This window comes from Pteronotus mesoamericanus, unplaced genomic scaffold (assembly GCF_021234165.1).
Source record: "Pteronotus mesoamericanus isolate MK-2021 breed Mesoamerican mustached bat unplaced genomic scaffold, CSHL_Meso_final contig_24, whole genome shotgun sequence".
In the NCBI taxonomy this organism is placed as follows: domain Eukaryota; kingdom Metazoa; phylum Chordata; class Mammalia; order Chiroptera; family Mormoopidae; genus Pteronotus; species Pteronotus mesoamericanus.
This window is the reverse complement of record NW_026555100.1, coordinates 10,374,000-10,398,506: the sequence shown is the minus strand read 5'-3', so window position 1 is coordinate 10,398,506 and position 24,507 is coordinate 10,374,000. Positions and strand designations below refer to the sequence as shown.

The window sequence follows — 24,507 nt, the reverse complement described above, 5'->3', positions numbered from 1 at the left end:
AAAGTCAATGTCAGACCCAAAATTTATTAGATTGTTTTAATAACCTATTATTATAGTCTACCTTTCTCTCATTAAATATAAGAACTAACAAATGTGCGGTAAAATTCTGCTACCATTAGCTTTTTTGAATTCTGCATAAAGCCACATCTACAAATTTTCATCTTCTCTAGTAGTTTGAAATGCTACTAAGACTAACTGCAAATTACCAAGTGTTTGGTTAGTTAAGAATAGAAAACTGAGTATTTACTGTGCATAAAATTTTAGACCGGTCATTACAGGAGTAAAATATTAGAAGGTTTGTTTTCCTTGGACAAGTAATAGAATTCAAGTGTCAGAATGTATTCAGCTTATACCAGCTGTGCATTCTCACTTGAAAGCTGCTTGTCCTACATTCCTCACATCTGCCTTGTTGCCTTCTTGATCACAGGTGGGTTTTCCAGTTATGCCATTAACTTGGTTTATAAAGACAGTTGGTTATTTTGAAACTTTTTATTTCCCTTACTAGTCTGCTAACTTTCCTAAAAATATTACCATTCCCACCTTTGCTTCTTTTCTCTATTTCCTCTTTTTGGAATATTATCCTCTTCTATTAAAACATTTTTTTTAGTACCTGCTATTTTAAAAACACTATAGTGGGAGCGAGATGATAAAAGATAAATAAATCCTTGCTCTGGAGTTTACAATCTAGTAAAGGAGAAGAAATGGGATACGTAAATAACTCATTATAATAAAATAAATGCTATAAGAGAGACATAAACAAAGGGCTATTAGTCCACAGAGGAAAGAAAACCTGCTTCTAACTAGAGAAGCATGAAAGACTTGAGGAAGATAGGTCATTTGAAAAGCATCTAGAAGAATGAGTAGGGCTGTGAAAAACTGGGAGGGGTGGAATTCCTGACAGTATACAGATTGAACAAAAGGAGAAGATATGAAAGTAGGTATCAAGTTCCGAAAAATGCATAGCGCTAAAAAACAAGAAGGTTAGGGTATGTGAAAGAAAACTGCGACATGACAAAACTTGGTATGCATGGAAGAATACAATAAAAGTTAGAAAGCCAGATTACAAATGTCTTTGAACCCCACTCTAAAGCTATTATTCGGCAAACAATAAAGAGCCACTAAGAATCTCTCTGAAAGAAAGGGCAGTGGGACTGTTTTAATTACCATAGTTCTTGGATTTACTAAGCATTCACAAACTTGGTGACTGATAAATTAGATATTAAATTGCTTAGAAATCAATGTTTAAGTCAATTGAGATGATCAACAAAGATGCAAAGACAACTGATATGCTTGTAAGTGAATTAACTGAAAAAGGGAGTCAAAATTTCATAGTTACAGAAAGAAAAAGTCCAGGGAGGATTTTTTTTCCTTCACATAAACAATTACTGAGATAAATTTATTTTACCTTAAACCTAACTAATTTCCTTAAAATTGCACCATGTCCCAATTCTTAAAATGATCAAAGAATAAATTTTTCTGAAGGGGCACATAATTTTTTTGGCAAACTCTGTGAGCAGAATATGGTATCTTTTGTCAGCTTTGACCACAAGATCATAAAGAGGACTGTTTGGGAGGAAAACAAACAAATATGCAAATAAGGTTAAAAAAATAAACAACCTAAAGGTTTTACCTTTTCCCAAGAGTCTGATTTATAATACTCAAATCATTCCCTTCTCAAGTGCCTTATCATAATCCTTGATTAATTGTCAACTAGTCTACTTTCACCTGATGCTGATTTGTCAAAGGCTTTGCATGACTGGATTAGTTATTCAACATCCCTTTCACTAAATTAACACAATTCTGCATCTTTTAGAGGATTTGATATTTCATTTTCCAAAAAGTATTCCAATGTATGTGCATTTCTATTTCGTACAGCAGCCAACAGTAAGACAGAATGGGCAAGGACAAATGTTAGTGTGAAGAAGAAAAGGATGTCTAAGTGGAAATTAATCTTTTAAATGGTAAATTTATTAGTGGATATTCTCACGTTACAATAATCTTTGCTTCTCTAAACATTTTTGTAATTGCAGGTTCAAAAATGAACACTTGAATAAAGATGACCCCTTGTATTCGTAAAGATCTTTAGCATAATGATAAGGCACATAGGCTTTGAAGTCACAGAGCTGGGTATAAATACTATCTCTGATATGTAATCATTGTTTTCAGTTTTCTTCATCTGTAAAGTAAGGATAATAATACCAATCTCATAGGATTGTTGTGAGGATTAAATGAAATAATGCATGTACCAGGACTAGTATATAGTTAATGCTCAATAAATGTTAGCTAAAGGGTTCTTTAAGAATTCCATCCATCAAAATAAAGAAATACCATAAGGCACAACTGTTAAATAAAAGGGATGATGAATAATCAGGCTACCCCATGGCTTTCCATCTTACCGTAAAATTAAGACAAAATGTTTCCTCAACATCATCTTCTGGATAATCCAGCAATTGTTGCATGCTTCTGCAAAACAAAGAAGTGTTCCTTTTAGGTGACACATTATTGGGTATTTTGACTATTTTGCTTATGAGTAAGTACATAATTCTCATTCATTCCTGATAAAATCCTTTTATCAATTTGTACTTTTATATTTGTTTCAGAATGGTAGACATACAATAGCAAACTTATAAACAATTTTGAAGGTAAAATGATCATTCTAAGATTTTTATCTCTTCCTCAGTATACAAAGGCCATGTGTCCACCTATTTTCAACTTTTGTCTTTATTTATATACATTTTTTATTCCATTTTCTGTAATAAATAAGAAATTTTACATATTCCAGTTAGACATGAAGGTGATCAAAGTCCAAGTAAATCATTTCACTATTCTCAGGGAACACCTTCCTAAATTTATTATCTGATATTCACAAAGTATTGTTAAACCACTAAAAATTTAGCAAATATTTTTATACCTGTCAGGTCTGTCAGTAGAAAATTTTGGATCGAGTAACACACTGGGCTTTCCTGTATTAGAACAATTTATTTTGGAAATTCAACAACAAAATATAATTATTCCTAAAAGGAAAGCTTTCTGTACATTCCGTATTTCCTAAACCCCACCTTTGCCACTTTTTACAACTAACCTCCCAACATCAGGCATTAGTTCTTTCAAATCATCCAGGGATGGCTTCTTTTTTAGCAGTTTCTTATATAAAGCCAAAGGAAAATGGAGGTCCACAATAGTAAAATTATAAATTGCTAATCCACAGACAACACCAATCAAATGGAACAAATCACTGTCTTCAAATGTCTAAAAATACAAGGAAAAAAAGTAAAGACTTGTTCTCCAAGTTCAAGGAGTAAAATATTTTTTGATTATTACGAAAACAAATATGTGTTGTAATAAATTTGGAAGATACAAAAAATAGTAATGATTAACAAGAAAAAAGTTCATTCTCATTCCTATATCCCTGGGATACATCCCTGTTAGTATTATTGTTACATTTTCATCCAATGTATTCTCGAAGACAAAATTAAAATCTAACTGAGATCACATTATACTTATAACGTCACAACTGGCTTTTCTCCCTGAAATATAAACATTTCCATATCATTAAACATTAAATTAGTAATTGACTAAGACCTTTTTCTGACTGAATAAACTTTTTTCTGATTTACAACATTCAAAATATGGAAAATAAAACATAAAACTCAGAAACAATTTTAAAATATTTTATATATTTTTATCTATTGTAAGTTCAGAAAAATATTAATAGATATTTATGGTTTTCTCATTTTTCTAATTATAAGTATTTTCTTATGTCATTAAATATTCTTCTAGAATGTGATTTTTAATTTGCTAAAGGAGCCATTTTACTGTAATTGGACATTTAGAGTATTAAAACACTGAAAACAATACTCATTCTACCTCTCCCCATATTTAGAGAAGTAATATATGGTCACAGAAAAGTCTGTGGGCATGCTAGTTAAGAGAAAAAAGTTTTTTAAAGTAGATCTGGGGCTCCAGATATGGTTCATTCATCATCTAGCCTCAGTGTTTTCAAATATAAAAATATTATTTATTTCACATGGTGGCTGTGAGGATTAAATGGGATAATGTACATGTAACATAAAATGCTTTTAGTGCAATTCTAAATGCACAGAAGGCTTAATAAATGTTAGTTATTCTAACTAGTTAGTAATATTTAAAATAAGACAGGCATCTTTTTTGCATATATTTTGGTTCACAGTTTGGAATATTTCATTAGGACAACTTCTGCTTTGTAAGGGAGAATTACAACGTGAAAATGTAGTTAAGCATACTGCTAAACGGTATTCCTTCATACCTGTTCCAATTTATACTGCCATTTGTATAAATGCCCAGGAAAATGCCTATCTTTCTATATTTTCATCTACATATACACACTCTAAACACACACATTTTTGTCTGAGTTAAAAATGACTTGTTTTAGTATATATTTTTGACTAATAGTGATACTGAAAATTAAGGATTTGAGTGTGCCTGTGAAATGCCTCTTCATGTACTTGCCTCATTTATCTTTTCAGTTTTTAATGTTTTCTTACATATTTGTATTTTAATTCTTCATATATTACAGTATTACCCTGTATCACATCTGTTTCATACATCCTGTCATGAGCTTTTCATGTTTCTGTTATGCATAAATTTCATATTTTTCAGTGTCAAACTGAATTTTTCCTTTGTGATATCTAACACTGAGCTTAAGTTTATAAAGTCCTTCTTAAATAGGGCAGACTGCATAATGTGTTACTCTCTCTTCCATCTGAAATCCCTTTAAATGAGAATAAAGGAAGAAAAATGACATAAACCCACAAGAAAAAAAATACAGGGGAGTTTGTTTTTAAATCTTCTGTTCACTGACAGCGGGGGGAGGGGGGAGAAAAACATCGATGTCAGAGAAAAACATCAATTGGTTGCTTCCCATCAAGCCCAGAATGGGGATCTAACCCGCACCCTCTTTTTGGTGTACGGGACAACACTCCAACCAACTAAGCCACGTGGCCAGGGCTAGGGAAGGACTTTAATTGTACTAAAGAGATGTTAATATTTCAAAATACAAAAAATAGATAAATGGCTGGTAAGTGCTTTGGTAAAGCAGAAAAACTGCAATGATAGCTTGTAAGGAAGAAAGCCAATGGAAAACAAGCTAATAGGTGCCACAGGCTCAGGAATTGGAAGTATCAACCAATAGTTGTAAAGTCAGAGGTAGCCCAGTTAGCTCATTTGGTAAAACGTAAGACTATGAAAGTCAGGGGTATTAGAGTGCAACTGAAAGTAGAAGTTTGGTAGAAAGTCCTTTGCCCTTGTGGAGAAAATGAACGAAAGAGACCCTGAATCTGAGACGGCTGATGAAAGGGATCCAATAAAGGTCTGCAGAGTAAAAAATAAGAATCTTGGCTTTTCTTTCCAGTTATTTCAAACACTACTAAACACTGACAGCCAAGGATATAACTTTTCTTGAACATCCACAGGGTAAACTTTGTATGTTGACATTTAAGTGTTCCCCACTTACTCCGAATAATGCCTGTAAATCATTAAGTATATATGATAACTTAAATCATTAAGTATATGACTACAAACATAAAGTATCTAGAGAGCTTTCCAGTGTCACTCTCTCAAATATGAATAGCCAAGGATCACAATAAAAAAAGACAACAACAAAAAAAAAAACAAAAAACAAAACCTTGAAGGAATAAGAGCTACTGTGGAAAACAAGCAGCTGTGTTAAACAAAAAAGTGTCCAATATTCAACAAAAATCTATTAAGCATGCAAAGAAAAGAATAAAACACAGTTCATTCACAAGAAAAAAAGAAGTATAAACTGCCTTTGAGAAAACCAACACTGGACTTATGAAATGAAGACTTTAAATCACCTGTCTTAAATATGCTCAGAAAGCCAGAGAGCAATAAAATTTAAAAAAACCCAGAAACTAAGGAAAAGCAGGATAATAATGTCTCATCAAATAGAAAAATATCAATAAAGAGATAAAAATTACAAAAAGAAACCAAATAGAAATTCTGGAGCTGACAAGTACAATAACTGAAATGAAATTCAGGGGTACAACAAAAGGAGACTTGAGCAGGCAAAAGAAGAAATCAGCAAACCCGAAGACAGGTCGATTCAGATTATCTACTTTGAAAAATAATAGCATAAAAAAATGAAATATGAACAGAGCCCAAGAGTCCCGTGGGATTACCCTTGAGTGTACCATCATACAAATAGTAGAGTCCCAGAAGGAGAGGAGAGAAAGAGGTAGAAAAATATTTGAAGGAATGGTTGAAAACTCCCCAAATTTGATGAAAGACATAAATCTAATATCCAAGAAGCTCCACAGACTCTAAGCACGAGAAACTTGAGATCCACACTCAGGCAGCTTATAATGAAAGTGTTGAAAGCCAATTATGAAGTGAGAATTTGAAAGCAGCAAAAGAGAAGCAACTCATAACATATCAGGGCTTCTCAATGAGATTAACAGCTAATTTCTAATCAGAATCCACGCATGTGAAAATGCAGTGGAATTACATATTTAAAGGGCTGAAAGAAAAAAAGGGGGCAAATAAGAATTCTATATTCAGGGAAATCTTACATAAATAAAAAATGAGGAAGTTTGTTGCTATTAGACCTTCCCTATAAGAAATGTTGGTATCTGCAGGCTAAAAGGAAAGGATGCCACACAGTAACTCAAAGCTACACAAAAAGAAAAAGAACTCTGGTAAAAATAAATATAAAAGTTAATATAGTATTATTGTATTTTTTTATTTGTAACTCTGGTTTAAAAGACAAATGCATAAACTAATTATAATCTAAATATATATTAATGGGCACACACGATAGAGCTGTTCTAGGATCAGAGATTTTGTACATTATTGAAGTAAAGTTGGTATTAATTCAAACTAGACTTACAAATTTAAGATGTTAATTGATACCCTCAAGAGTACCTACTGAGGAAATAACAGAAATATATACAGAAAAGAAAATGAGAAGGAAATCAAAACAATATACTAGAAAAAAATATCAAGCACGAAAAAAGAGGCACTAATAGAGGTACTGAAGAACAAAGTAAAAATGACATATAGAAAACAAATAGCAAAATGGCACAAGTGCTTATCACTAATGACTTTAAATGTAAATGAATTAAATTCCGCAATCAAAAGGCAGAGATTGGCAGTAAGGATTTACAAAAGAAAACAAACCACAATTCAATTATATGTTGTTACATGCCTTACCTTATGACAGACACAACTAGGTTGAAAGTAAAAGTTTGGAAAAAGATATTCCATGTAAATAATAACCAAAGAGAGGTGAATGAAAAATGACTTTAGGTCAAATATTGTTACAAGAGGGGGAAAAAAAGACAACAAATTGATAAAAGTGTCAACTCATCAAGATATAACATTTACATACAAATATATGTAACAATATAGCTTCAAAATTTATAAAGCAAAAACTAATAGAACTGAAGAAAAATACAATCCTAAAATAATAGAAGGCTTTAATACCCCACTTCTAGTAATGGATACAACAATCGGGAGATCAGTAAGGAAATAAAGGACTTACCACTATAAATTAACTAGACCTAACTGCTAGACATAGAACACTTCCCAGGAAAAACTACATGTTAAGTAACAATAAATCTCAATAAATTTATAAAGACTAAAATCATTAAGCCCTGGCTGGGTAGCTCAGCTGGTTAGAGCTCCACCCTGATACACCAAGGTTGTAGGTCCAATCCACAGTCAGGGCACACACAAGAATCAGCCAATGAATACATAAATAAGTGAAACAACAAACTGGTATCTCTGTCTTCCCTTTCTTTCTCTCTAAAAAAAATTAATAATAAAAAAAGACTAAAATCATTAAAAACATCTTCTTAGACTACAATGGATTGAAATTAGAAATCAAAAACAAAAGGAAATATGGAAAATTCACAAATGTGGAAATTAACAATCTTAAAACAACAGGTCAAAAAAGGTTATTTCAAGGAAAATCAGAAAATATTTAGAGACTAATGAAAACACAACACACAAATACTTATGGGATGGAGGGAAAGCAGTGTTTGGAGGAAAATTTATCCAAGGAACCACAAAAAGAAAAACAAATTAAACCGTAAGGTAGCAGAGGGAGAAAATATAGTCGGCTCTCCGTATCTGAGGGTTTTGCAATCTAACCATAGAACAAAACAGTATTTTTGACCTGTGACTAGGAATGTCTCAATGCAGAGAGCTAAGCTATATGTACCAGTCTATGCCATTTTATATGAGGGACTTGAGTATCCACACGTTACAGCAGCCTCAGAGGTCCTGGAATCAATCTTTCTTGGATACATAGGGACAACTATAATAAAGATTAAAGTGGAGATAAATGAGCCCTAGTTGGTGTGGCTCAATGGACTGAGTGCCAGCCTGCAAACCAAAAGGTCACTGGCATACGCTTGGGTTGCAGGCCAGGTCCCCAGTTGGGGGTGTGTGAGAGGCAACCTATCAATGTCTCTCTCACACATCGATGTTCCTCTCCCTCTCTTCCCCTCTCTCTAAAAATAAACAAAATCTAAAAATAGAGATAAATGAGGTAGAGAATAAAAATACACAGAAGCACTTAAAACCAAAAGCTGATTTTTATAAGAAACAATATTGACAAACCTTTAGCTAGAATGACCAAGAAAAAGAGAGAGATGACTCATTTTCTAAAATCAGAACGGGAAGCAGAGACATTACTATCAACCTACAGAAATAAAAAGGATAGCAAGAGGCTACTATGAATAATTGCATGCTAACAAATAGATAATCTGGATGAAATAGGCAGATTCCTAGAAACACATAAACTACCAAAGAGATGCTAGAAGAACTAGAAAAACTTTAAAAAAAAATAAAAAAGAAAGAAAGAAAAAAGAAACAATCCAACAAACAAAACAAAAGCCCTGGCCAGGTAGCTCAGTTAGTTAGAGCACTGTCCTGATACACCAAGGTTGTGGGTTCAATCTCTGGTCAGAGAACATATAAGCAGCAATGAATAAGTGGAACTGAACAAATCAATGTTTCTCTCTCTGCCCCCTTCCCTCTCTCTAAAAAAAAATTTAAAAAAGAGAAAAAGAAACCCTGTTACAAGGAAAAAAACTGATTCACTAATGAAAAACATTCCAAAAAAAAGAAAAAAAAAGAAAAGCCCAGGGCCAGATCCTACCAAACATTTAAATAAAATTAACACCAACCCTTCTCAAACTCTTCCAAGAAATGGAAGAGAAGGGAACAGTTCCTAATTTATTCTATGAAGTCAGCACTACCATGATACCAAAGTCAAAAACTTTACATATATAAAAAAAGAAAACTATAGACCAGTATCCTTTACAAATAAGAACAGAAATATCTATCATCAACAGAATACTAGCAAACTGATCCAGCAGCATATGAAAAAGATTACATATCATAATCAATAATAAAGTGGGCTTTATTTCAGGATGCAAGGTGGTTCAACATGTGAAAATTAACCAATGTAATATATCAGATTAATGGAAGGAATGAAACTATAGGACCATCTCAATTAATGCAGAAAAAGCATTTGATAAAATGCAACACTCTTTCAGGGTAAATACACTCATCAAACTAGGCATAGAAGGGAACTTTGTTAGCACAATAAAAGGGTTTTATGGAAAAAACCATAGCTAACATCCCACTCAGATCAGGAACAAGAGAGAAAGATGCTTACTATTACCACTTGTATTCAACAATGTATTGAAAAGTTCTAGCCGGGACAATCAGGCAAGAAAAAGAAATAAAGGTATCAAAATTGGAAAGAAAGAAGTAAAATGAAATCTCTTGTATTTATAGATGACATGATCCTGTATACAGAAAATCCTAAAGAATCCACAAAAAAAAAAAAAAAAAACACTATTAGAGCTAATAAATGAATTCTGCAAAGTTGCATGATACACAATCAATATACAAAAATCAGTTGTATTTCTACACACTAGCAATGAACAAACCAAAAATCAAAGTAACAAAACAATTCCATTATAAGAGCATCAAAAAGGACAAAATACTTAGAAATAAATTTAACCAAGGAGGTGCAAACTTTATACACTGAAATCTACAAAATACTGCTGAAAAAAATTAAAGATATACATAAATGGAAAGACATCTCATGTTTGTGTATTGAAAGGCAATATTTTTAAGTTGGCAATAATTCCCAAAATGATCTACACATTCAACACATTCTTTATCAAAACCTCAATGGTATTTCTTTAGCAAAAATAGAAAATCTAACCATAAAATTCATATAGAACTGCAAGGGATCCCTAATAGTCAAAACAATCTTGAATAAGAACAAAGTGAGAAGACTCACACATTCCAATTTGAAAACCTATTACAAAGCACTGTAAACAAGATAGTGAGGTACTGGTAAATGGTGAGACAATATTTATCACTGGAACAAAACTGAGAGTCCAGAAATAAATCCATAATGGTCAACTAATTTTCAGTAAGTGTGCCAAGACTGTTCAATAGGGGAAAGAACAGATTCTTTAACAAACAACAGAACGACAATCAGGTATTCACATGCAAAGAATGAAGCCGAACCCTTATCTCACACCATACACAAACATTAACTCAAAACAGATCAAAGGTCTAAATATAATAGCTAAAACTATAAAGCTCTTAGATGAGAACCCAGGGTTAAATCTTCACGACCTTAAATTTGTCAATGGTTTCTTCGTTATGATACCAAAAGCACAAGCAACAAAAGAAAAAACTAACAACTAAGTCTTTACTAAAATTTAAAAACTTAGTGTATTATAGGACATTATCAAGAAAGTAAAAATCAACCGACAGAATGGGAAAGACTTTTTATAAATCATATATTTGATAAGGGTCCAGTATCCAGAACATATAAAAAATGCTTAAAAGGAAATTATCCAATTAAAGAGAAATTTTGCTAAGAAGATATACAGTGACCAGGCAAGTACATCATTAGCCATTAGTAAAATGCAAATCAAAACCACAATGAGATACCACTTTACACCCACTATATTAGTAAGAAATATATAAACTAATATATATTACAAAATATATACTAATAACAATAATAAAAGAAAACACCAAACACTGGACAGGAATGCAGAAAAACTGGAATCCTCATATATTGCTGAATGAGATGTAAAATGGTGTAGCCACTGTGGAAAGGTTTGGCGGTTCCTCGAAAAGACAGAATTTTCACATAACCCAGCAATCCCACTGCTTGGTATATGACAAAAATAATTGTAAGCAGTGTATAAACAAAAACTTGTACAATACACAAGTGTTCATAGCAGCAGTACTCACAATATTTTACCAAAAGAAATAAACAACCCAAATGTCCATCAGTTAACATTGTAAATGGATAAACAAAATGTGGTCTATCCAGACAAGAGAATAGTATTCAGCTATTAAAAGGAACAAAGAACATAAACATGATAAAACATGGATGAAACCTGGAAACATTAGGCTAAGTAAAAGAAGTTAGAGACTTAAAAAGCCCACACTGCTGTTTAATTCCAGTTGCAGCAAATATCAAGAATAGACAAATCCAAAGATACTAAAGTTGTGGTAGTCAGAGTTTGGAGGGAGAAGGAAATGGGGAGTAACTGCTTAATGTTTCCTTTTAAGATGATGAAATGTTCTAGTACATTTCATCATGCACTATGGTTGCACAACACTGCAAATGTACTAAATGCCACCAAATTGTGTAGTTTTAAAATTCATAAAATGATGAATTTTGTCAAGTGCATTTTACCTTATTAAGAAAATTAAAATTAAAAAAAAGCATACAGCCCTTTCCCTTCCCTTGCCAGGGATGAGCTTTTCTGGCCAGTGTAGCCACAACCCTGGCTACATAGAAGGTATATTGAGTAAATATATTAAAGATGATGGTTATAAAGTTTCCCATTGTTAATTTGTCACATAAAATGTAAAGGGAGAAAAGCCAGAGTAAATTCTGTGGTGTCTGCGGAGAATTAGACGTATTAGTATATCTCATGATTTTCAACATATATAGATAAAGCTATGCATATTGAAAAACATGACAGACATGCATGTGTATATATACACACACACAAAGTTCTAGTTCTGTTTTGAGAAACTGAAAGCAATGATTTCCTGGCAGTAAAATTATACCTAGCATCCAGAGTTGATTCCTAAATATAATTTTCCTCTTGGAGAAGTCAACAGCTCTTAAGAGAAATGGCTAATGCCAAGGCTGGGGTAAAGAAAACACAAGATAAACTTGGAACATTTTGTTGTACCAAACGTAAAGAATAATTTAAAAACAATGGGGACATGTCCAATGTACACAAAAGACCTCTGTGGAGCTCCCTTTGACCAAATCAAGATATAACTGAAAACAGCTCATCTCACTGAAGTCCATGATAAAGCTTGCTAAGACTGCCCTCCCCTGGTCTTAAAACGTTACCTCTTGGCAGAACCGAATGAAGGCCTACAGAACAATTTGTAGTCCCAGCAGCACAGGTCTCCATCCCCTGTACCCTCCCAAATTCTATCTGCTACAGCTACACCACTACAAACTGCTTAAAACACCAGTGCCAGGAAGAAGACCATAATTTAAGCAGATTGTCCACCTACCTCAAAAGTCATCAGGCCTATACCACTATGTCTGACATGCCTATTTATCAAAAAGCCCCAGAACTCAAAGGATATTCCTAATCCCACTTCCATGTGGCACTGCAGAGGCCCTAAAATCTGACATTATCTACTATCATTATCTACTGACATTATCATTAACAACTGCCCTTGCTCCACCAAACCCTTTCACTGTTTGCTCTGGCACTCACAATCTAGGCATTGGAAAACTGTGCATATCCTACACTTCTTTCATTTTTCCTTCCCCTTTTTCTAAATGAACAAGATTGTCTCCTAAGTGCCCTATTCCCCTCTCACATACATGGTGTCTGTTTTTCTCTTCCAACCCCTCATATGACTGGGCCTAGAGGCAGGTCTTCTGGCTCTTCACTCCTAGACTTCCTTCTATTTGCCCTTCTAAAACAGCCAGCTCCTCTGAAACACGTGCTAACTGACCACATCCCCTGCTACTGTACCTTGTGCAGTCATCTAAAGACCTTCCCCAGTTCCCTCACTCACAGATTTTGGCATTATTTTATGCTTTCTTTCTCTACCACTGTTCCTGTCATTATCTGTGATTTTAATATCCAGGAAAAAGGGTATCCATCACACTAGCCTCTCAGTTTCTTGACTTGCTTATTTCCAACAATCTTGTCCTCCACCACATCTCAAACACCCATTCCTATAGTTTCTCAGTACACTGAATGATAACCCTCCAAATCTCAAGCATTCCCTATCTAACCATCATTTCTTACTATATAGCTCATTTGTCCTAGTACCTGACTCACACCACAACTGAACTCCACAACTGAAAAAGTCCAAGCTTTATCATGGACTTCAGTGAGATGAGCTGTTTTCAGTTACATCTTGATTTGGTCAAAGGGAGCTCCACAGAGGTCTTTTGTGTACATTTGACATGTCCCCATCCATTGACCCCACCACTATTTGCTTAACTCTATCACCACCTCCAACCAAGTCCTCACACTTTCCTCCTTGCAAAGCTTAAATTCCATGATCCATCAAGATGATCACTTCATTGCCCTTTATTCCCTTCTGTTTATACTCATTTGCTAAAACCCCAACCTGATTAAAAGCAACTGTCTGCTTCATCCTTTCCTCTACCTTTGCAGCAAAATGTGACTAAAGAAAAAAACACAATCACGTTGACTGGTCTCATTTTAAATTCATGAACCTAAGTTGCAAATGATCCTCTAATGCTGCCAGTCTAGCCCTATATTTATTTATACAGTCAACTTAGTTCCCTACTCCCTATAGTGATTATTTCATGACTTCTCCTCTCTCTTCAAACTTTCAACGCTTCCTCCTCTCATCCTAACCCTCTAGTGACTTTGCATCTTATTCCACTGTAAAATAAAAATAATTCTAAGAGAACTTTCACAATCTTTCACTATCAAATCTATTAAGACATTTGTCTTTACATGTACATATGGTTTTTGCTCCTGATATTATGGATCTATGTGTCTAACTATAGTTAGTTCTCCACTAGTGTACTATACTCCATCCTTCCTTGACAACTTTAAAACTCCGCTCCTGCAACTGATATCCCCTCATGATTTCCTACTTTTTGAGTAATCACTGAAACATGTGAACATGTTTCAATTTCCCATGTAAAATAAAATAGCCTTTCTTGATGAAGAAAAAAATATGTAGAATATACCATTTCTTTTAAAAAATACTTATTTTAAAATACTTTAAATTGCACAAATAAATACAGACTTCTCATGTACCCTTCATTCAGTTTCCCCAATGATAATAGCTGAAATAAACATGGTCAAAACCAGGTAACTGACACTGATATATATATATATATATATATATATATATATATAGTTATCTATATAACTATATTTATTTTTAAAAAGGCTAAGCCACAGTATTTCTTTTAAAAAGATCACCTATAGGAAGAATGAGAAAAAATAAGGAGAGTGTAGAGACAAAGGCTAGACTTCTTAGGTATTTTTGTAGATTTGACTTCAGAACTGTGTAAATATTTTTATATAATTATAAAACTAAATTGAATTTAAAGATGTAATCCCTAAAAATCAAAACTAAAATTAAACAAGTTAACCTAAATGTGTATCCACTTCGTGGTATAGCAACAGAGTACAGCAATTTCAAGTGATATCCAAACACTGCTCTTTGTGTATTTCTCCTGGGGTATATGCAATAGACAAAAAAACTGCAAAACAATCTGTAATAACTATTTTCAGTTATCATAATGTTGGTACAGTAAATGTGTAAGTCTGGAACATTTTATTATACCAAATATACTAGGCAGTAAGGAAGCTACAAAGACTATCAAGATTGTGTCAAAGGACTCAGGTGCCATCTAGAAGAGCTCTCCTTGGACAAAGATGGGATAATGTAAGCAACAATAAAGATGTAACTGCAATGAATTGAAAAACATAAAATATGTTTAAATCCATGAACAAAATCAAAAATCAAACTGTCACCACTGGACTATGGTTCCCATATGAACTGTATTTCCAGGGAACCAAACAGTTGATATAGGGAAATCTGTAGAAGTATCCAAGCTAATAAAATGAGAAAAAGGAATTAGAGTAGCACCATTTTGCAACCCCTAATAAATTAATGAGTCTAAGCACCAATCTTCAATGACTGCTGATATCACAGATGAATAATGTACTGAGAATATAAATCATAAATATTAAATTTAATAGTAAATATTCTATTCAAATTTCTTTCAATTCAAGTTCTACGAACTGAACCATTCATTTCATTTATTGTCTCTAAATCAGAGGTCAGTGAACATTTTCTGTAAAGGGACCGAAGGTAAATATTTTGGGCTCTTTTGGCCATAGGGTCTCTGCTGTAAACCATTCAACTCTGCCTCTGCAGTTGTAGCTAGAAAGCAACCATGGATAATGAAGAAATGAATAGGCATGACCTTAGTTACAAAAATAGGTGCTGGGAAGAACTTAGCTCACTGACTGTAATTTACTGAGTAGTTATCACTGCCCTAAATAATAAAGGGAGAGAAATCGATAATCCCTAATGATAAATTAATTCTTCCCAGATGAAAACTTAATCTGGTAATTACTATTCAATCCTCACATCTAAATCAGCAGATGAAAAAGTCAACACCATTTTCAGGCTGGCCATTCCCTAACTTATTTTGTTAATTTGAAATGTGTGGTAAGTATTAACGTGTTTCGATGCCTCTGAGTCTAAAGCATATGATTTTTTGAATTGCAATACAGCCAATTTCTGAATCAAATACTATTAGGAATCCAGTAATAGCTCTTATTTACTGAGTTAACTTGATATATACAGGTATAGATATATAGGTATATACATAGAAGTAATTTAGATGGTTGGCTTTTTTACCTTATCAGAAAACCAAATGAGCCTGGAATCTTCATAATACCTAAACATGCCATATTTAGGGTCCAATAATTCCCTCATGATGAGCAAGAAAAATTCTTTCCGTACCCCTCCTGCATCAACAGCATCTTCTCCAACAAATATAACCTAAGATAGTATAATGCAAACAATGAATGTAAAGAAATGAAAGTACATTCTGGAGTAGTATAACATGCTACTGATTACAAATAAATTCTCGGCAATTAATAGTTTTAAAATATTTTAAAGTACATAATTGTATTAAGTTTCAGAGATACACAAAAAACAAACAGGGAAAGTTTAAACATATTTTCTGAATAAAAGTCCCAATTATACAATAGAAAAAATCAAATTACCTTCAGTGGTTTTTTGTAGTCTATATTCTTAGTTTTCCTAAGGACTTCCATTGCATCTCCTACAATATTTTCTCTACGTACCACTAGAATTAGGCAGGGATTTACAGATTCAATAACTGGGAGAAAAAGAGAGGAGACATTCTGTCTGTGGGCCTGGTCAATAGCCATCTAGAAAAGAAAAGATTAAAATTTGAATAGCAATGCCACAAAGAAGCTACTCTGACTAAATAAATCAACTCTTACCTATTAATTAGGTTATCTTATAATCCCTATAATAAATCCTATACTACTGAATTCATATAGCAGCTAACACAGTATCTACTCCAGTATAAGAGTTTAATAAACTGTTTGGAGCATTAAAAGTACCCTTTTTGGGGGGAATCGAGATGGCAGAGGAGTGAGTAGAAGTCACGCTGACCTCCTCCCAGGACCAACCTGGAATTACAACTAAATTGGGGAGAAATCACCTGGAACAAACAATTGAATAAGAATGAGAGAGGAGCCTTGTAACCTTGGAGACAGAAGAATCGGCTTTAGCGCAAGGTAAGGAGTGCAGCAGAGACCTGAGAAGGCAGGAAGGCTGCCCACGGGCTGCAGCACCAGAAGGACATTGAAATGGACAGTTAGATCCGCCTGAGAAGAGTGGGGTCTAAACCAAAAGCGGGGATCTCTAGCGCACAGCACCAGAGCCCAAAAAGTGCACAGAAAACAGCCAGCTGCAAAAAGTGGCAGGGTTGCTCTCTGCCAGAGACAGGCGGCTGGAGACACAAAGACCTGTTTAAAGGGTCAACGCATAAATTTTTATTTACAGCCACTTACCCTGGTCTCTGGCAAAGTTGGGGGCAGGGTGGGCTAGAGACGCCTGAGGAGAGACTGGGGAAGGAGGCTTTGGGGAGAGAACTGGGAGAGTAGCAGGCGGGAACCCGGTGCTGAGTCATCCCCCACTGCAGCAGCAGCCATTTAGCTCAGAAGAGACCACTTCCCCTGAGCCATACCATGGTCAAAGGACCCAATAGCCCCACCCCAGGGTGGGATTCCACCCCGCCCTGTGCTGTCTAAGCTGCCTGCTGAGTGCAGAGTGGCAGCCACAGACAGTAGATCCCTGGCTAAAAGGGGCGCAGAGAGGTCTGGGGACACTTGAGGAGAGACGAGGGAGAGAGGCTTTGAGGAGAGACAGAAGAGAGTAGCCTGGAGGATCCCAGAGCAGACTCCTCCCCCATACATGCCAGCATGAAGGGACCCAATAACCCCGCCCCCAGGAGGGACTCCGCCCCACCTTGAACTGTCTAAGGTTCCCTGCTGAGTGCAGAGTGAATAGATTAACAGCTGAAGGAGACCGCCACAGACAGTAGATTCCTGGAAGTCTCTGATGGACTGCCTAAGGTCAGACAGGGTCAACATCTGACATCATCAGAGGCAGATCCAGAAAGTAAAAACATAGGTCTCCAACCATAGAGGTTCACACCACAAAGTCAGGAAATCAAGACAGATCAACTTAAGAATCAGAAGCAAAAAAGAAGAGTCTCACAAATAATGGGAAGACAAAGAAATATGCCCCACTTGAAGGGAAAGGAGAAATCCCCAGAAAGAGAACTAAATGGAATAGAGGCAAGTAAACTATCAGATACTGAGTTCCAAACAACGGTTGTAAGGAAGCTCAATGAGCATAGTGAGCTTAAAGAGAATTACAAAAAACTACAGGGAAACTACAAGGAACTTACTGCAAACTATATCAGCATGAAAAAGGACATAGAAACTATCAATAAGACACAAGAACACATGAAGAATACCCTTTTTGAAACTGAAGAACACAGTAGAAGGAATCAAAAGCAGACTAGATGAAGCTGAGGAGCAAATCAGCGAGCTGGATGACAAGGTAGAAAAAAATAGAGAACCTGTTTGAAAAAGTAATGACGGAAAACTTCCCTAATTTGAGGAGAGAAAACGTCACGCAAGTCCAGGAAACATAGAGGGTCCCATTCAAGAGGAACCCAATGAGGCCTACTCCAAGAAAAATCATTATTAAAATGGCAAATATCAAAAACAACAGAGAATCCTAAAGCAAGCAAGGGAGACAGAGGTAATAACATATAAGGGAGCCTCAATACAGCTAGCATCTGACTTAACAGAAACACTGCAAGCCAGAAGGGAATGGCAAGAAATATTCCAAGTCATGAAAAGGAAAGGACTGTAACCAAGACTGCTCTACCCAGCAAGGCTCTCGATTAAAATGTAAGGTGAAATAAGGAGTTTCCCAGACAAAAGGCTAAAGAATACATCTCCATCAAACCAGCACTGCAAAATATGCTAAAGTGGCTGCTTTAAGATGAAGAAAAAGTTTCCATGAATACCCCGTTCCTTTCAGAGTTGCCAATACTTGATATTAACAATATTTTTAATACTCATTAATCTCATTGTGACAATGTTATTTTAACTGTTCCTTTACTATTTGTTGAAACTAAACCTGTTTTAGTATATTTCTTGCCTATTTCTATTATTTAAAAAAAATTTAAATGACTTTTTGGTAGTCTTATCCATTTATTGATTAAAGGTTTATAGAACATTTTTCCCACACACAAATACCTATTAATCATGTTTTAGATGTGTTGCAAATACTTTTCTATCCCTTGTCCTTTAACTTTTTTTATATGTATATTACTATATAGTTAAATGTTTAATATAGTCATATTGTTATTATTTACTTTATAGCTTCTGGGTTTGAATATTTTACTTCAGGTCATAAAAAATATTAGCTCTACTTTCTTTTAAAACTCTTTAGATTCCACATATTGATTTTTAACTCACCTAAATATTTCTTGTATAATGTGTGAAATAGGGCTCTATATTTGTTTTATTTCAAGTAATAGTGGTCCATGCACCTTATTTGTTGAATAAGCCTTATTTTACCCATTGATTTGAAATATCAACTTAATCATACATTGTTAGACAGATATACACATTTATCTCTAGAATGTTCATTATATTTCATTGATCTACTTGATTATTTCTGTGCTGGTGTCATGTTGGTTTAATTGCTGAGACTTTATAATGGTTTTAAATTTTTTTAGTATTTTATAATTAACTTTGACATTTAAAAAAATAAATAAAATCAACCTGCATTTAAGAAAGAAAGAGAGAGAGATGGAATGCCTATCTTTTGTGACAACATGGACAGAACTGGAGAATATTAAGCTAAGTGAAATAAGCCAGTTGACGAAAGACAAACACCATATGATCTCACCTATAAGTGGATTCCATTCAACAAAATAAACCAACGAACAAAATAAATCACAAGCACGGAAACATGGAACAGACTGAAAGTGACCAGAGGAGATGGAGAAAGAGGACAATGGTGGAAAGACAGGGAAGGGACTAGACAAAGAACATGTATGAATGACCCATAGACATGGATAACAGAGTGGGAACTGACTGTGGGAGCGGGGGGTAGGGGTGGGATTGGTGGAGGGGGGTAAAGGGGTAAAAATTGAGACAACTGTAATAGAATAAATATGATTTATAAATTAAAAGAAAAGAATTACTTGAATAAAAAAAAAATGTACCCTTGAGTTTTTTATATCAACACATAACTAATGATACCATTAAGTAAGCATGGAGCCCTGGCTGGGCGGGTCAGTTGGCTGGATCATCGATCTGTGCAACAAAAGGTTGAGGGTTCGATCCCCAATCAGGGCATACACCTAAGTTACAGGTTTGGTCCCCAGGTCAGAGCACATACAACAGGCAACCAATCGATGTTTCTCTCTCTCCCTTCCTCTCTCTCGAAAATCAATAAATGCATATCCTTGAGTGAGGATTAAAAAAAAAAAAAAATGTAAGCGTGGAACTGTAATACCGATAAACCTGAATACTGTTGTATCTCAAAAAGAGAATTGGGATGGATAGTGAGGTAAAAAAGAAAACAGCATTAAAACAAAACTCTAAAGAGGATAAGAAACAGCCTGGCTAAATTAAGGAGTTATTATAGAAATTCACTTAGTAAAGTGATCACCGTATATTCTCAGAAAGCAAGCATTTGGCTTTTATCATTTAAAGGTTTTCTTCTTTTCCTATGGTTTTCCTTATTCCTGTTCTAAAATGGAGTATCCTATATTAAATGCATAAATGATTAGCTTATTGTTTTCAACAAAAGATGCCAAAAAAAGTGATTTATGAGCTATTAGTATAGAACCTGATAAAAACAATTTTTTCTGTTGATGAAAATGGAAGAAATAAGCACATCTCTAAAATACCTCATAGTACTTATTTAAATATCTGGAGGGCTTTAGAATATTAAATGCATTAATTTTAAAGGAATGAAAATAGCTATCAACATTCAAAGAAGGAGTTAATTTTTTAAAGCATTTTTAGAATATTAAATGCCAAGGTCTCTCCTCATTCTTTTCTTAGTCTTTAGTCTCTGTAGTACATATTCTGTACCAGAAAAAGAAACTTCTTTATTTACAGGTTGAAATGATAAAGTAATCTTACTGTAGACCTTCAAAGTCATAATGTAAGCTAGTTTTAAAAATCCTCATTATAAATAAAAGAATGCTTAACATAAAAGAGGGAGTGAGAAAGGACAGGGATGAGGAAGAGACAAGCTTAGAAAGATATTTTTTACTAAAACTTTCAAGGACATTTCACAATCCTCCTCCTAACAAGTGATCAAATGCATCCTACTTTAACATCATTTCATAGCTAGTCACTTCCATCTTTTACCAAGTATATAAACAGGGGATACATAAGAAGCAAGACTTGAAACAAACCAACATTTAATCATGTAAACTAGTAAAATTATTTACAAAGATTGCATATTTTTGTAATGAAAGAGGCTTATGCCGTTTTTATATATATAATGATTAAAAACTAAATGACTCTATTTTCATTTAAATATATGTAAGTATCCCTCATAAGAATATACAATGTCACATACAACAGTTTTCTTAATAGGTACCAAAGGTACTCTGCAAAAGACAGACCACACAGGTACAAAATGGCTCAATTACTGACTAAGAGCAAGTTTCAAATATTTACTTTTTAAAAACTTCATAAAAACCATTCAAAATCCACTCTCAAATCAGATTAGTATTATACAATATTTTACCTGCATCTGTAAGACTGCATCTGTTTGTAAGAGCGTTGTTTTTGCTTGGGCGTCAAATACAAACGGATATGTGCAGATTGTAACAGGGATATCTGCCAACTGGAAATAAAAAATTAACTCAGTACAAATTGGTTTGTGATTATATTTCGCATAGGTGCTGTCACTTAATGTAAAGTTGACCACATTCTTGGTTTATTCATTATGTGTCATTCAGAAATTATAAATTAAACATGTTGCTTATTTCCAAATACAGGCATACCTCATAAATATTGCAGGTTCAGTTCCAGACCACTGCAATAAAGCAAGTATCACAATAAAGCAAGTCATAATCTTTTTGCTGGTAGAGGGTCTTGCCTTCACTTTATAAAAACTGAAACATCAGTGAAGCACAATAAAGTGTAATAAAATGAGGTATGCCTGTATAGAACTTTTACTGATAATCAGATTAGGCATTGGAATAACCCAATTCTTAACTTTAGGAGGAAATTATTCTTGAGAGCCCACATAATCATAAATTACAAGTATCTTTTGCTTAACATATTAACTCCAAGTTTCAGTGAAGCAGATTGCAAATTATTATAAAGTTAGGGACCCCCCCAATTAAATGCAGTACTTAGTTCTTATATGTTAGTGCTACTTTAGCAACTGAGGCCAATGATAAAGCAATCTACTTATTTATTCATTTAACAGATATTCACTGCAGGCCATTAAGGTGCCACCATTAATGAGTCCAGCAATCTGTTCATTTAACATACAAAATAAGCACCACTAGTATTAGTATGTTCCATCAACCTTTAAAATTGGAAGATCTATTATTACATATATATCATACATTAGTCATCTTATATAGACAATTACTTATCCTTGCAGGAAATGCAGTGATGGATTGCTAAGTATTTTAATTGTGCACAAAAATACAAAGAGCTATGAACTGCCAGTCACCAATCCTTGAAGATGGAGGAAGATATATTCCTACCATCTACCCAACAAAGCCGTATTTTTGTGCCAGCCCTGACACAGCACCCCTGCTATAAGGCTTCCAGTGAAAATTTTATACACCACAAAACAGACCATTTCTTTTCAAATGCTTAGAAAGCTCTTTATATTAGTCTGAATCTGCATTTTTTGTATACGTCACTGTGCATCACTTTTTTTTGTCTTCATTTTGCGGGGAAGTACACATGGTTTACATATTTCAAGTCCTCGTGCTTTCTCCCTAAGTCGTCTTTTTTCCAACGCTAAATACACCTAGTTTTCTCAGCCATTCTGAGAATATGGCTCCCAGCTCTTCATCATAACTGCCTTCTTTTAAATGTATTTCAATTGGTCTAACACTCTCTAAACTATGGCCACTAAAAACAAAATAATCCAATAATGCCCAATCTGTAGAGAATATCAACTCTTTGTTCTCAACATATAAGAACACCTGAATTATATTAACCTTACAGTACAGTATTCTTCACTATATTTCATATGACAGTTTCTTCCTCCATCTTGTATTTGTCACTAACTAGCTATTAATGGTAGAAAGTCATTTTACTATGCTGAAACTCCAAAAGACTGAGGTGCTTTCTAAAGTTCCCTTTGGAAAGTCCACAACTGTATTTGATAATTTTATCTGAGGACAAGGAAACAAGCAATGCAAGGCCTATAATTTAAAGCTAACTCTAAATGCTTCAAATGGCTCAAGTGAGAAAAAAGCAAAGCAAAGTAAAACAACAAAACAGTCCATAACAGAAGTATAAAAGAAGTGCTGTAACATTCCCAAGTGTTAAAAAGTAGGTTTAGGATTGCTGATTATGTAATGCAAAGTGAGGAAGATAATCACACAAAAAATTTATATAATTTTATGACCATTTTGGGTATCAATTATTACTTTGAAAATTGAAGATAATTTTATTTCTCTAATATAAAATGTTTTTGACTTACTGTGTACACGTCTGTCAAATTTTAAAAGTGTGGGTTTTTGTAATATTATGAGAACACATTCAATTTTATGCTGGAAGACTTTAGAAGAATAGGAACTAATTTTAAGCAAATATTGCTGAAAGGAGTGATAGAGATGTAATGTTAAATAAAAACAGAGGTTTTAATTTTATTCATAAAATTCCTCTGAGATGCTATACACAACTTCTAAATATTCATTTTTATAAATAATTACATATATACATACACACACACACACGTTTTAAAGTCGTACAAACGAGGAACCTATGGCTCTCCTACCACTTAAGACAAAGCAAAGTATATTTTACTCTGAACGCGAGACTATGACACCAAACTTACCTCAGTTAATCCATGGTTGACATCCTAAATCAGCAGTGCAGAATGTAACAATAATGAGGAAAGAGCAATGTTAGTGTCCAGCTTTAACTATTTCTATTCGATGTAGCATTTCATATATTTTGCTACAGAAGATTAGTGAATTAATGAAGTAGACCAAAATACATCTCAAACAAAACTTACCCTTTTCACATGTGCCTTATATACCTATAAATGTAACACTTTTGTTTCAGGTACCTTGTGATCATTCGATTATTGAGACCTGAGCGTAATGAATTTGGTTTCAGCAACTAAGCACCCCACTTGAAGAATTTAAGTAAAACAGGGCAACTAATCCTAGCCTAACTTCATCTTGAAGAAATAATTTTAGGGCTCAGTTTTTCTACCTGGCAAGTGGAGAAAACAGTCCTCAAACTTTTAACACTTAGATAATCTTGACAAAATGTCTGAAAAGTGGTTAGCAGAGTAAAATGCTATATGGAAACAAAGTGAGAAAATAAGTCAAATAAGTTGTTTTATTTTTTCAGAAATAACCAGTGAAACATAGGTATCTTATATTAAGGGTTCTTTAAAACTAAGTTGGCTTAAAATAGAAAGTATAGGACAAGGCACAGGGGTTGATAAGTAGTAGAAAGGAGAAATGGAAAAAGAGATATTTAGGAAGGAAATACTGGATTGGCCAAAAAGTTTGTTTTTTTTTGTAGGATGGCTCTAGTGACGCTTAGTTGTCTTTTAACTTCATTCAAAACAATTTTGTTAGACTGTATTGTGATACCTGTTATAACAGTGGGCATT

General features: G+C 34.1%; 1 protein-coding gene across 2 annotated transcripts in view; it reads right to left on the bottom strand.

The window, feature by feature from the left end:
* Positions 1-24,507, bottom strand: part of HERC4 (HECT and RLD domain containing E3 ubiquitin protein ligase 4) — a 128,778-nt gene that overhangs the window by 13,890 nt on the left and 90,381 nt on the right. The window contains exons 17-22 of one of the 2 annotated variants that reach the window (XM_054572711.1): positions 23,716-23,739; positions 21,430-21,528; positions 16,326-16,493; positions 15,955-16,098; positions 3,083-3,249; positions 2,397-2,463 (exon numbers count right to left, since the gene is read on the bottom strand). In XM_054572711.1, the coding sequence (XP_054428686.1) occupies positions 2,397-2,463; positions 3,083-3,249; positions 15,955-16,098; positions 16,326-16,493; positions 21,430-21,528; positions 23,716-23,739 (669 nt within the window). The remainder of the gene's footprint in view (positions 1-2,396; positions 2,464-3,082; positions 3,250-15,954; positions 16,099-16,325; positions 16,494-21,429; positions 21,529-23,715; positions 23,740-24,507) is intronic. The other variant, XM_054572712.1, reaches the window with a different exon arrangement.